This window comes from Vigna angularis, chromosome 7 (assembly GCF_016808095.1).
Source record: "Vigna angularis cultivar LongXiaoDou No.4 chromosome 7, ASM1680809v1, whole genome shotgun sequence".
NCBI classification, from domain to species: Eukaryota; Viridiplantae; Streptophyta; class Magnoliopsida; order Fabales; family Fabaceae; genus Vigna; species Vigna angularis.
In genome coordinates this window covers 22,635,146-22,650,042 of record NC_068976.1, presented here as the reverse complement: position 1 = coordinate 22,650,042, position 14,897 = coordinate 22,635,146, and the positions used below count along the sequence as shown (strand labels likewise).

Below are 14,897 nucleotides of genomic sequence, written 5' to 3'. Positions count from 1 at the left end.
AAAAACACTAGTAAAATTTTTTTAGTATTATTTTTTATTATATTGTAATAATTAATATGAGAAGATTATTGCTCGCTTGGGTGACAAGCTGACGGAAGTAATAGAATGTGTGAAAAAATAAAACACATGTCAAGTTATTTTTGTGAATCGTATGACATGAAGAAAGTTCATATAGTTAATATCAATGAAAGGACTTAGAGGTCTAAATTATCAATATCATTAAGTATTATCTAATTAAGATTATCGGTAAATGTTGTTTATTAGCTAATAAATCATGATTAAAAATTCGTTAATTATAAATTCATCTGAAAACCTATAAATTCATGTTAAAGATAAGAAGATAAGTGATTACATTTATTGCGAATTTAAAATTTTACTGTGATCTCGATCAAATTAATCACTTAGTTAAAGTATATTTAAGAGGTACACCCAAATTATTTTAAGCTTAGACAAAAAAGTTTTAATTAAAAAAGTTTTATGGAAATCATCAACCCTAGTGAAACATTTTTTTTCCTATTTATAATCTTTGGACATACTTAATAAAAGAATAATAGTTCACTTTAATTATACAACTTTATTATTAAACAATTCAATCTTTATTTTACTCTATTGCAATGGAGAGATGCAGTCAATGAAATTGTTTATGAATTAAATGATTTAGCGAACTGGTAATTTACTTTCAATGGACCCATCGGGTTAGAAACTTCAAAAAGATTCAATTTCAATTAAAAAGTTACTTTAATAATTTATTTAACATACGGTTACCATTTAAAAAAAATAATTAATTTTTTTAATAAAGTTTTATAATTATGTGTCTGTGGCCGTTCCGGAAAGTAGAAAAAGTTAGAAGAAAAGCGCTTAATAAAAACAAAACAACAGCAAATGACGACGCTGTTGGGTCCGGTCACTCCGTTGAACACTCGTCGTTCTTCGCTGTCACACATAACACATCACATGCCTTAACCATTTATTCACTCATTCATTCACCGTTCTTTCCTCAACCCTCTTCGCACGCGCAATGGACCTCCGCCACCGCGTGCCGCCCACCGCCCACGACGGAGTTATTCACCATCCCAACCGCGGGAAGAGGGATTCCTCTCCCACATCATCAGCGTCCTCTCCTAAGGCCTCCGACGCGCTCCCTCTGCCACTATACCTCACCAACGCCATCTTCTTCACTCTCTTCTTCTCCGTCGCATACTTCCTCCTGCACCGGTGGCGCGACAAGATCCGCAGCCACACACCTCTGCACGTAGTCACGCTCTCCGAGATTGCCGCGATTTTCTCCCTCATTGCCTCATTCATCTACCTCCTCGGCTTTTTCGGCATCGACTTCGTCCAGTCCTTCATCACACGCGCCTCGAACGACGCGTGGGACGTCGATGAAGCTGTTTCGGAATCCTCGCCCAGGCCCTCGCCCTCTACGTCAATTACCAAATTGCCCCCTGTTGAGTGCTCGTTGATCTCCCAAGACGATGAGGACATTGTCCGCTCCGTTGTGAACGGCGTTACGCCGTCCTATGCGCTCGAGTCTCGCCTTGGAGACTGTCGCCGTGCGGCGGCGATTCGGCGCGCGGCTCTGCAGAGGATGACGGGGCGGTCGCTGGAGGGGCTGCCGCTGGACGGGTTCGATTACGACTCGATTTTGGGGCAGTGCTGCGAAATGCCGGTAGGATACGTGCAGATTCCTGTGGGGGTGGCGGGCCCGTTGCTGCTGGACGGGTTCGAGTACACGGTGCCGATGGCCACCACGGAGGGGTGCCTTGTTGCCAGCACCAATCGAGGGTGCAAAGCTATATATGCATCTGGTGGGGCCAGCAGTGTTGTTTTGAGGGATTGCATGTCAAGGGCCCCTGTTGTCAGGTTCTCCACTGCTAAGAGGGCTGCACAGTTGAAGTTCTTCTTGGAGGATCCTCTCAATTTTGATACCCTTTCCGTTGTTTTCAACAGGTTTGTTTTGGTACTCTCTAGAGGGAGTTTGGGTTCGTGATCATGATTTTAGAATTTATCATTCCGTAGTCGGTGTCCACTTTAATTGCATGTTTGGATTCATCGGATCATCGAAAAATTTGTTGAAATGTCGATATCCAGTTAACTGATTTTAAATGAATATTAATATATACGGTTGGTTGCACATAAAGAATTTATTGAGTCCAAAATTAATTATGAGTTGAAGTAATTTTAAATAGTGTTTGTGTTGAATAAGAAAAATTTACACTGAGATTTGCTATTACCTGCATACTAAATGAATTTCTGTAGTTTAGGGAATGATATTTAGGTTGATTTTTTTAAATGTTAGGCGAGATGTGGTTTTCCATTAAAAGTTTATGATAATTGGGGAGTGGGATGAGTGGAGGAAATTTTTTAGTATAGATGACTAGAACTTGGATGTCGTTTATTTGAGTGTGGGAGATTTATTTATTTGTGCTGAGTTTTGGTGTTTGGTTTAATGGTTTCAGGTCGAGTAGATTTGCCAGGCTGCAAGGTATTCAGTGTGCTATGGCTGGAAAGAACGTTTATTTGAGATTCACCTGTAGCACGGGTGATGCCATGGGTATGAACATGGTTTCCAAAGGGGTGCAAAACGTTCTTGACTTTCTTCAGAATGATTTCCCTGACATGGATGTTATTGGCATTTCTGGTAATTTCTTTATCTTTCCCGTTTTGATGAATTATATTTCTTTCTTCTGTTAAATCGGACGATGTCACCAACGGTGTTTCTTTATATGCTATTACACATCGTTTATTTGGCTTCTTTCTTTTCCGTACTGGTTTCTTTCATCGTGAAGTGGGTCCAGTTACATTATCTTATTTCTTCCCCTACCATCTTTGACGTCTTAGCTTTTACATTCATGCACGCACACACATATTGTAGGTATTGTCAATTTGAACACTAGACTGGTATCCTATAATGATATCACTATTTTGACTCGATCCTTTATATTTATCTATTTGTTTGGCTATTCAATTTGGTGGCTATAATCAGGGCGCTGAAATTGTTTTAAAAGGGAGTATTAGACCGAAAGTGTGATGACTGTGTTCTGACTTTATCCTTTATATTGATCTGGTTGTTATGCCGATAATCACGGCATGGTGAAATTGTTTTACTGGGAAAATTAATACGAAAAATGTGATGGTTGTGTTCTGATTTGATCCTTTAGGAAATTATTGTTCGGATAAGAAGCCATCTGCAGTAAATTGGATCGAGGGACGTGGGAAATCAGTTGTTTGTGAAGCAATTATTAAAGAAGAAGTGGTGAAGAAGGTATTGAAGACCAACGTGTCTGCCCTGGTGGAGCTTAACATGCTTAAAAACCTTACTGGTTCCGCTATTGCTGGTGCTCTTGGTGGATTCAATGCCCATGCTAGTAACATTGTTTCTGCAGTCTTTATAGCCACTGGACAAGATCCAGCACAAAATATTGAGAGTTCCCATTGCATAACCATGATGGAAGCCGTTAATGATGGGAGGGACCTTCACATCTCGGTGACCATGCCTTCCATTGAGGTGATTTGGCATCCCGTCCCATCCTTTCTTACACGTTACCCAATTTTCCAATTTAGTTAATAGCTAAGGTTTATTCTTCAATTTTCCTCTCAGGTGGGTACTGTTGGGGGTGGAACTCAACTTGCATCCCAGTCTGCTTGCTTGAATTTACTTGGTGTGAAGGGTGCGAGCAAGGAGTCACCAGGATCAAACTCAAGACTTTTGGCCGCCATTGTTGCTGGATCTGTTTTAGCCGGAGAGCTGTCTCTGATGTCTGCCATTGCAGCGGGGCAGTTAGTCAACAGCCACATGAAATACAACAGATCAAGCAAAGATGTAACCAAAATATCATCTTGATGTGGTGGACGTTGTTGTAGACATCAATTGTGGAGTCTAGAATAAAATTAGATTAGGCTGTTGCTGTCCATGATTAGCTTTGTATCGCTGTCTGTAGAATCTTTTATTATATTTGGAGAGGGGAAAGTAGATTTCTTCTCTACCTGTTCCCTCTCCCTCTGGGTCCTTCCTTTACTGGACACTTTTCATTGCATTATTGAATCTCTTGTTTTAGCAAACCAAGGCATCTGTCATGTGGTATCGCAATTCTCCCCCCCTGTATAATATGCTTAGCTTATCCTTCACGCAATTTCTCTCATGAAGCCAATGCATAAATGTGGAATTCTTGTCCGCCAGTGCTATCAATTAGATTTCACCAATTACTTCTCATCATTTAACAACACTTCTATATATACCATTTCCTTTCCTTTCCTTTCAACCACCTCATAAGAATTAAATTGGTAGTAGTATTAAACTCACCAGCAAATAATTTTATAGTTTTCTTAGTATTGTGTATAGGAACATTGAGATTCCATTGTTTAGTATTAATCTATTCAATGTTTGTTATGTCTATTTAACTGTATTATTGTGAGAATATAATTATCTCGATAACTATTTTGGAGAAGGTCTTGTTGAAGTTGACAGAATTTTACATTAGATTTTTGTAAAGGGTACTGGTATGTTTTAGTTTATGTGCACGATAGAGACTAGAAATAATATATTTTTGTCAATTTATTTGTTGTTCTAACTTCTTAAAATGTTTTTAACATTGGTGTTTGAGGCATACATTAGCAACATGTGTTTTCAGTTAATGAAGCATAAGAATCATCACTCGGTTATTTTTTTTAGTCTATGTTATATATAACATGAACTTCTTGTTTAATAAAGTTCTAAATTGGTTCGTTGAAAGTGGTAAAATTTACTTGAATGATTTTCACACTTTAAAAACTAATCATGTCCGTAGTTTACATAAGAAAAATAATATTCACTTCACTCCATATTTTTGTTTCTACACAAAGAAAGGAGTAAATGTATTATAATTCATAAAAGAAGATAGAGTAAATAGGTAAAACAAACAAAATATTCTCCCCAAACTTTCCGTCTAAAATTGAGAAGATTTATGAAAGAAAGATTGGTATATAATTAATTATGAATAATTTGTAAAGTTATTTATTTTAACATATTGTTATTATTTTTTTAAGTTTGTCATAATTTTAATTTTCTTTTAACTCTAACTTATATTTTTAAAACTATTTCTTACATGATAACAATTTTAAAAGTTATTTTCTAAATAGAACACAATCTTTTTACTTATTACCTTTTCCTTTTTCTTTTCCTCAATTCAAATAATTACTTCTCCTTTATTTCTTTCCTCTTCTAATCTTCTTTTGATCTCCTATTTATAAAAGGTGTATGATGGCAAATTTTGTAATTTTGTGTTTTAAGCTTTATTGAACCTTTTTTATTATATTGTTTGGTCTATATTGTGTTAACGGGCTGGTCGAGCCTAGCCCAAGTTTAGACCCTAGAAAAATATAAGACAAAATATATGTAATGTTGTCACTACACATGATTTAATAAATGTCCAATAAAATATAATAATCACTTACACCAAATATAATTGGTAATAACATATTTGGTCGATACACGATGATTAGAAGTTGTTTTTCTTCCCGCACCTTATTATTACTAACTGCACTTTCATGTTAACATCGAAAAGACTAAAACGCCCTCCACCAGTACTGCATCACAATCTTTGTTAAGGTAGAAGAAGGGAGGAAAAATATTACAAAAAAGGAAGAAAAAAGAGAAAGCATAGTAGAAAAAAAATGTTCTAAAAAGTTTGTTTAGGAAATTTTATTTTAAAATATTTGATTTAAAATAGATTTCATAAGTTCTGAAAATCCCATTTCAAAAATTCTATTGAATCATGTTCTTGAAATCTTAAAGAACTTAGTCTGGAAATATTTTAGGACAACTAATCCGAAAGTTTAAGATGTGATTTTAAAAATTCGGAAGGTGTGCCAAGAAATAACGGGGGTACTGGATGAAAAACCTTGTAAAAATTAGTTGCTAGGTGTATATGGGCCTTGGCCCAAGTTATGATAAAATTGAAATTTGGCTTCGAAATAGGTAACCAACCATTTCTAGAGAAAGCTAACGTCGCTGTGTGTGAGAGAGAGTAGGAGCCAGAAACTGCTGCTTCTCGTCCCACTTCCAACTTCAAAACTTAAACCCTAGTTCTCTCTCTTTTTTCTGCATCTTCAACCATGTCAGCGATGCTGGTATGTTCACTCTCTCGCTCTCTTTGTTCTCTTTTTGCGTGTTTTTGTAACTTAACCTAAGTCTGGAAATGGTGGATCAAACAGCAACCTCAGATCATTCTACTGAAGGAAGGCACGGACACTTCGCAAGGGAAGCCACAGCTGGTGAGTAACATCAATGCTTGCACCGCCGTCGCCGACGTCGTCCGCACCACCCTCGGCCCTCGCGGCATGGACAAACTCATCCATGATGACAAGGGAGCTGTTACCATCTCCAACGATGGAGCTACCATCATGAAGCTCCTTGACATCGTCCACCCTGCCGCAAAAATCCTTGTCGACATCGCTAAGTCTCAGGACTCCGAGGTAAACTTCTAACGCTTCCCTTTCCATTCGATCTCATGCAATGCCTTAGATTTTTATTCTCTCGTTTCCGCAGTTAAGATCTTCTGGTTTTTCTTTTGGCTTAATTCAGATGTTTGAAATTGTGGTATTGGAATTGCTTGTTTGTAAGTAAATGATGTATTGTTATTCTAATGTTCTTTTTTTGAATGTGAAAAGGTTGGCGATGGAACCACCACTGTCGTGTTGCTCGCAGCTGAGTTTTTAAGGGAGGCCAAGCCTTTCATTGAAGATGGCGTTCACTCTCAAAATTTGATACGGAGCTACAGGGCTGCAAGTACCTTGGTACAGATCTCTCTCTCGAATATGATTATTTTTTTTAATGTTTGAATAACTTTATCTTTAAGCCTTTATAGAGGAAACTAAGATGGTAAAATAAATTGAGCCTTTGTTATAAGTTAAATCGATTAAATACTTAGCTTTTTGTAAAAGTTCTATAGTGTAATTTTTCTGAAGTTCAGATTTGCGTAAGTTTATATATGCTCGTGAGAAATGTTTGATTCCTTCCTTCCTTTCTCTTTTTACTTCTCTAACAAGTGTTTGTGGAAAAATTTATCTAAACAGCGCCTCAGTTTTTGTTTGAATTTTGTCTTAATGTTGAATACCGGAAGTCGAAGTATATCACGAATTTGGTCACATAGTATTTGTCTTTTTTAATTATTGATACAGGCAATTGAAAAGATTAAAGAGCTAGCTGTTAGCATTGAGGGGAAAAGTCTGGAAGAAAAGAAAAGCTTGCTTGCAAAGTGTGCTTCTACCACACTTTCTTCAAAGCTTATTGGGGGAGAGAAAGAATTCTTTGCATCCATGGTTGTGGATGCTGTAATTGCAATTGGGAACGATGACAGGTTGAACATGATTGGAATAAAGAAGGTACGTGCTGCACTCTCCCTTTTACATTGGTGACCGTGTGATGTGTTTCTTAATAGAGGAGAGTTTAATGGAAAACAAAAATTCTAAAAAGGGCGCCTAAAGGCACTCTTAAACAAAAGGTACTGTATTAAAAATAAGAAAACTGACAATGCTATTGGAAATAGTATGGGTATCCTTTCGCTTTTTGTATCTGTGTGTATGTTTCTATAGTTCTAGTTAGTCTTTTTCGGCTGTTGTTTTCCCTAAGCCCGGATTTTAGGATTTTTGTGTTAGGTTATCCAAGCACTAGTCATTCGAATACATACAAGCAGGTTACATTAAGATCTTGCTATAAAGTCATATATTCACAGTCTCCATTTGTTCATAGGGTAATAATAAATTTTCTATTGTTGACTGAATCATGCAGAGAATTTTGAAATGCATTTATCCTGATTTAAAAATAAGAAAACTGACAATGCTATTGGAAATAGTATGGGTATCCTTTCGCTTTTTGTATCTGTGTGTATGTTTCTATAGTTCTAGTTAGTCTTTTTCGGCTGTTGTTTTCCCTAAGCCCGGATTTTAGGATTTTTGTGTTAGGTTATCCAAGCACTAGTCATTCGAATACATACAAGCAGGTTACATTAAGATCTTGCTATAAAGTCATATATTCACAGTCTCCATTTGTTCATAGGGTAATAATAAATTTTCTATTGTTGACTGAATCATGCAGAGAATTTTGAAATGCATTTATCCTGATTTACTTCTTTTTTTGTTTTTCCTTATTTGTGTTGTTCGGAAGACTTATACTTCAAGGTTATTGTTATTACTATGTTTTCCCTTTACTGTCAACTTAAGTATTAGTGAATCTTCTTGGCCTTTAAAAGGGATTGTTCTTTGCTTCCTATTATTATATCAACATTATCATGTACGGATTTTTTATTCTTTTTTTGGTTTCAACCTATTTTGTCACATAAAAATATCAAGAAACATTTGTTATTTCTTATCAATCTTGTTTCCCTTCAGATTGACATTAGTGCTCATTAACTTTAATCTTCATAATTGTAAAATTAAGTAAATTTCTTTTCTTTAATAGATGAATTGTTGATTCAATTAATAGATGAATTGTCTTTTCTTTAGGAGAATGATTAGTTTACTTAATTGTGGTGCAATACTCTGTTAAGAAAATTATTATGGAATGAGTATTAAGAGTAAAGCAATATCATAACTCCAATTTAGCTTCCTAGTTTTCATATTGTTGAAATTATATTTATCAGCCTTCCACTCTTGTTCAGTATTGCTTTTGGAGTTTTCAATGTGTGCATTTGTATTTCATAACTGATAACTGAAATGATTTTAATACAAAGTGGAATAAATCAATTAACTAAAGTGGTTAGAGATGAAAATCAAGGAGTTTTACTGTCATGCGGAATTTAGTTTGTGGTAAACATTTAATTCCATGCAAGTCAACTTTGTTATGTGGAAACTTATGTTTAAAATCAATGGTTTGAGACTCGGGTTTTCTTCTACAGGTTCCTGGTGGTACCATGCGGGACTCATTTCTTGTAAATGGTGTTGCCTTCAAAAAGACGTTTTCATATGCTGGGTTTGAGCAACAACCCAAGAAGTTTCTCAATCCAAAAATTCTATTGTTAAACGTTGAATTGGAGCTAAAGTCTGAGAAAGAAAATGCTGAAATAAGGTGTTTTATTTTAAAATTCGTTTTTTCACAAAGCTGACCTGGGATCTTAGGAAGGATTAAATGAGACTATTTTTTGTTGTTCTCTACAGGTTGTCAGATCCTTCGCAATATCAGTCAATAGTTGATGCAGAATGGAATATCATCTATGACAAGTTAGACAAATGTGTCAACAGTGGGGCCAAAGTGGTTCTTTCACGATTGGCCATTGGTGATCTAGCTACCCAGGTTTTAATTTTTTCTCTTAATTCAATTTTTCTTAACTATGATTTTTCTAAACTCCGTAGAATATTAAACTTTTCTATTGAATAATGTGCAATCTGTGGTGTGTGCTACCTCCTCCCATGATAGTTTCCTGATACATTTCATGCATTGTCTCTTGTGTAGTAATGCACTTTTGTTTATGCTTTGATTTTATATTCTTATTAACTTGGTTTTTGTTATTCACATAATGTTTAGATTGACGTCATTACTAATTGTTTGTAATTATGGTTTATAATTATTTCTTTACTGTGTTTGGTAAAGCCTTTCAGGGATATCATTTTTTAGTTCTTTTTAAAATAATTTGTCCTTGAAACAGTATTTTGCAGATAGAGACATTTTCTGTGCTGGTCGTGTAACTGAAGAAGATCTAAAAAGGGTGGCTGCTGCAACTGGTGGAACCGTACAAACATCTGTTAATAACATTATTGAGGAGGTTGCACATTATTTGTATGACTGTTTTGATTTGATCTTTCTGTAATTTCATTTATTATTGCTGAACTTGTGCTTTATTTGCTTTAAGATCCTTGGAACTTGTGAGGTTTTTGAGGAAAGGCAGGTTGGAAATGAGAGGTTCAATATTTTCAATGGATGTCCATCTGGCCAAACAGCCACCATAGTTCTTCGTGGTGGAGCAGATCAGGTCTGTTATATCTTGTGATAACTGTTTATGAAACACGTTGAACTCATGCTACTCAAAGGATTTTATTTGATATTTGATTTTACCTATTTTCCTACAGTTCATAGAGGAAGCAGAGCGAAGTTTGCACGATGCAATCATGATTGTGAGGAGGGCTTTGAAAAATTCAACTGTGGTTGCTGGGGGAGGTGCTATAGATGTATGTGTCTTAAATTTGTTGGTAGATATCAGTGGATTATATTAGTCAACGTATTTCAATTTAAAATGTTGTTCTCATTGCTAGATGGAGATAAGCCGGTACCTGAGGCAGCATGCACGAACTATCGCTGGGAAGTCTCAGCTTTTCATTAACTCTTACGCAAAAGCTCTTGAGGTAAATGTTTTTGTAATTTGAGCCAAATCCATAGCTGTCTTTGTGTTTACTATTATTCTAGAACTTTGTTAGTAACGCAAGGCAACTCCTGTTAAAACATATTTTGTTTTGTGACAATATGATATACTTCAATAACTTCTCAGCTTTGTTTAGATCCCCCAACCCACCTAATTTTGTGTTAATACGATTCAAAAATGTCTGGTAGTTTTTGTATGAGAAAGCGTCCCAGTTTTGGAAGGGTACAGATCATGTTCTAACATTCAAGGTGTATGGTTACTTTGTTTTTTAATGCAGAAAGTTGCGTTATTATTGCAGGTTATACCTAGACAACTATGCGACAATGCTGGATTTGATGCAACTGATGTGCTGAATAAACTAAGGCAGAAACATGCACTTCCTTCTGGTTGGGTTGCCATCTTTTTGTGTGAATGAAGCATGCTAGGTTACATATATGTATTGTACAATTACTTGCGTGCATGCTGGCATATACTTATTTTTCCGCTTGTTACAGGTGAGGGGGCACCTTATGGGGTGGACATAGCTACTGGTGGCATTGCTGACTCTTTTGCCAACTTTGTCTGGGAGCCTGCAATAGTGAAGGTATCTGTCTCATTGATTTATATAATTTTATAAGCTGATTCTGATGTTTTATGTGTGGTGTTTAAATTGGTTAATAAATTTGCAGATCAATGCTATAAATGCTGCAACAGAGGCTGCTTGCCTTATCTTAAGTGTGGATGAAACAATTAAAAACCCCAAGGTAATGTCTTAACTTGCGTTCTTAACTTATTTGAATGAATTATTCATCTCTTACTATTATCAGTACTATAAGTACATTTTAATTCACTCTCAAATCGGTCAAGGATTTTGTACTTTTCAAGGGTAATGGTTCTTAATAATTTTCTGCACATAAAGTGTTAGGATATTTATCCTATTTTATCATCATTATAGTGTGTCAAGGGTTACCCTATTTATCATTATTATATTGTGTCTAGGGTTACCCTATTTATCATGTACTTGTGTATCAATTTATTCTTATAAATAGAAGATTGTGAGAGGGATCAATAAAGCCCTCTAGAATTATTTTACAGTTTCAATCTTAAGTTGGTATCAGAGCGGGTCGATCCCGCTCTGGTTTCTGTCTCGTAATATATATCTGTCTGGCGCCACAGTTCTTCGTCGCCGGCCATCGTCCCCCGCTGCCCGCCGTCGGCCACCGTCCACCGTCGGCCACCGTCGTCCGTCGTCGACCACCGTCGTCCGTTGCCGTCTACCGCTCGCTGTTGCCGGCCACCGTCGTCCATCACTATCACAGTTTCCTTCGTCTAAACCCTTAGGGTTTTCTTGTTCCTCGCTAGTACTATTCGTCTTCTTCAGAAATGGCGTCTGGCAGTACTCTTTCCTTCCCTGGAAGTCCATCAATTACCTCCAAGAAGCTAAATGGAAAAAATTATCTATCATGGTCTGCTGCCGTTGAAATGTGGTTCCTTGGCCTAGGGCATTATGACCACCTTGAGCGAGATGGAAGCCATGTGCCTACTGAAAAAGCTGATCAGTGGAAACAAGTAGATTTCTAGTTGTGTGCCCTGTTATGGCAATTAGTGGAACCCAAACTTCTTGTATCTTTGAGGGCTTTCAAAACTTGTCACTCCTTTAGGAAGAAAGCCCAAAGCATTTATGCCAACGATATTCAACGTCTCTATGACACTACGAACAAGCGTGCATCTCTTAAAATGGCAGACCATGATATGGTGTTCTTCATGGCTGAAGCCCAATCTGCTGTCGAAGAACTTAGGATGTTTTTGGAAGTAGATCCATTAGAGGATATCAAAAAGAAACTAGACAAATTTTACATGGTGTTGATCCTTCGTGCCCTACATCCCGATTTTGATCATCTAAGAGATCAACTTCTAACTAGTTATGAGGTCCCCTCTATGGAAACATTGACCACTCGCCTTCTGCGTGTCCTGGTACCTCAAACTCAAGAAGCGTATGAACTAGTGGAACCATATGTCATGGTTGCCACATGAGGAAGAGGAGGACGTGGCACTAGAGGAGGAGGACGAGGAGGTCGAGGACGTCCTCAATGCACATACTGTAAAAGGATGGGTCATACTCAAGAGAATTGCTACTCCTTACATGGTTTCCCTTCCAAAACTGCCAATACTTCGAAGACTGAAACTTCCACTTCTATGTTTTCTGAGGATGAATATCAAGAGTATTTAAGGTTAAAGTCTAACAGCTTGGCACAACCATCTCAATCTCCCAATACAACAACAACCTGTGTTTCTCAGTCTATGGAAGGTCAAAATTCATGGGTAATTGACTCAAGTGCTTCTTTCACATTCTTGGGTATAACAACAGAGGACACTAAGGATAAAAAAGAAAAATAGGAGGGCGACAATCGATGATAGCTTAGAAAATTATAAATGGGATGAGGGTTTCGAGTGGAACGAGTACCTTTTCTGAGGGAAATAGGCCATGTTGAATCATTTGCACCAGGAGACGTGGGAGGAGGTGACGAGGGAGAAGAATCTGAAGTAGGAGATTCACCATTGTCTTGGGGAGGTGGACTATCCATTGGGGCCCTGTGTGGGATGATCTCAGTATGTGGAGAAACAGGTTTAGAAGGATTGTGATCAAGACTTGGAATGACAGAGACAGTGGAGCTATTTGACTCAGTCATTGGAATAGGAAGGACCTGTTGGAGGATAGAAACATCCTGAACAGATGGAGAGAAGTAAGGAGTCTGTTCAAAGAATGTGACATTGACAGACATGTAATACTTCTTAGTTTCAGGAGAGTAACACCGATATCCTTTTTGAAATCGAGAATAGGCTAAGAAGACACATTTGAGAGCGCGAGCGGAGAGTTTGTCTAGACCTGGAGACATGTCATGAACAAAACATACACAACCAAACACTCGGGGAGATGTATGAAAGAGAGGATCATTAGGAAACAAAATGGAGAAAGGGACTTTATCATCAAGAGGAGGAAGGCATCCTATTAATTCACTCTCAAATCGGTCAAGGATTTTGTACTTTTCAAGGTAATGGTTCTTAATAATTTTCTGCACATATAGAATTCCTTGTACAAATCCTCTGCACATCAAGAATTCTGCACATACAGTGGGAAAGCTTGTGGACAATTTTGATTGATACTCTTACAATTGGTCTACTGGGATGGGATCTCATCTTGTGACTTTTTAGAATTTTATATTAATTTGCATAATTATATCGCCATGTCTACTTACTCTACCTTTATTTTTCTTAATGTAACCAGGTTTTAAATTTTTTTCCATTGCTTGTTTTATTATGGCCACTGTCCTTTATGCAGCTGATGTTGATTTTATCTATTTAACATATGTAGTCTGAGAGTGCACAAGGAGACGCCGCTGCCAGTGCCATGGGCAGAGGTCGTGGAGGAGGATTCCGTGGACGCGGACGAGGGATGCGAAGATGATTAGGAATGCATTCTATTATATTACGGATTGAGTGTCTTGTGCATTGTCTAATTTACGGATTAGGAATGCTTGTTTCTACTAGAAGCATGCCGATTTTTGAACCTACAAGCCATGAAATGAAAATGTAATGGAGATCCTGGTAACATCATCTGATCAAACTAGGATTTTCAAGTAGCAATGTTTGAGCAGTAGTCTCACGACCATTTTATACTTTGGGAGGGATAATTATTGCATGGCAGATGATGGGACTTGAGCTTCGTGTGAAATTTTGCATCTTGTTATTCATTTTTCAGTCAACTATTTATTATTTTGTATGTTTATAAACACGTGATTTCATTTTTTTTTTCTTACGTCTATGAAAGTCAACAGAGGAGTGAGAATGTGGCACATGCTAAAAAAACCTTATCTTTGTTTATGGTAGTTGGTAAAGGGTGAAATTTCGATCGCTCAAGGCACGGGCAAATCTTGTATTTGCAACGGCTTGGAGTTGTTAAGACAACTGTTTTATGAATATGTTAAAACAACAAACTAACATTAAATTATTAAAAGTTGTTAGTAACTAGAGTTAAACCATCGAGTTTGTAATAAATGCTACTGACTGATACGCAACGGATTAGATTGACTTGTAAAAGCAGGGATTCAAATGATTTATCATTGGGAAATTTAAAAATCAAATTGACATACCATAAACATTAGAGACTAAAATTATTGATGATTTCTAGTGTCAAACATAATTTATGAAGAAATTTTTATATTAACACATTTCCAGACCTTGTAAGTATTTTTTTTTTCTTTATATTTTCTGAAAGGAGAGAAATCTTGCCAACATATCCCAAGTCCTTGAATACAACAGTTAAGGTTTCTGAGTTTCCACTAGTATAGTCTTTCAGACTCTTCTTGTAATTAAGCACAACAGGCCTTTCCTTTGATCCGTGTTGGACAGGAAGTGTCAAACGCTGCCTTGATGGGTGCTTCTTGGCTGTAAGTGATCCAATCATCTTCCACTTTTTCTATACACTCCAATTTCTTCTGGGGTAAATACTGTCACTAGATAACAAATCGTCCATGATGTTTGTCTGTTTACATTTTTTTTTATTTAATTACGTCTGTTGAATTTTAA

The 14,897-nt window shown here is 36.8% G+C and overlaps 2 protein-coding genes across 2 annotated transcripts; both read left to right on the top strand.

The window, feature by feature from the left end:
- The first annotated feature begins 838 nt into the window (after nucleotides 1–838).
- Nucleotides 839–4,062, top strand: LOC108338409 (3-hydroxy-3-methylglutaryl-coenzyme A reductase 1). Its single transcript, XM_017575273.2, has 4 exons — nucleotides 839–1,950; nucleotides 2,460–2,641; nucleotides 3,162–3,508; nucleotides 3,602–4,062. The coding sequence occupies exons 1-4, from the start codon at nucleotides 1,019–1,021 to the stop codon at nucleotides 3,842–3,844; spliced, it is 1,704 nt and encodes a 567-aa protein (XP_017430762.1). The 5' UTR covers nucleotides 839–1,018; the 3' UTR covers nucleotides 3,845–4,062.
- A 1,899-nt stretch (nucleotides 4,063–5,961) lies between these two features.
- Nucleotides 5,962–14,074, top strand: LOC108338096 (T-complex protein 1 subunit eta). The gene is made up of 14 exons (XM_017574800.2): nucleotides 5,962–6,108; nucleotides 6,193–6,453; nucleotides 6,649–6,774; nucleotides 7,159–7,362; nucleotides 8,874–9,043; nucleotides 9,133–9,268; nucleotides 9,621–9,737; nucleotides 9,825–9,944; nucleotides 10,042–10,140; nucleotides 10,225–10,314; nucleotides 10,630–10,717; nucleotides 10,826–10,914; nucleotides 11,000–11,074; nucleotides 13,684–14,074. The coding sequence occupies exons 1-14, from the start codon at nucleotides 6,094–6,096 to the stop codon at nucleotides 13,774–13,776; spliced, it is 1,683 nt and encodes a 560-aa protein (XP_017430289.1). The 5' UTR covers nucleotides 5,962–6,093; the 3' UTR covers nucleotides 13,777–14,074.
- Nucleotides 14,075–14,897: the final 823 nt, after the last annotated feature.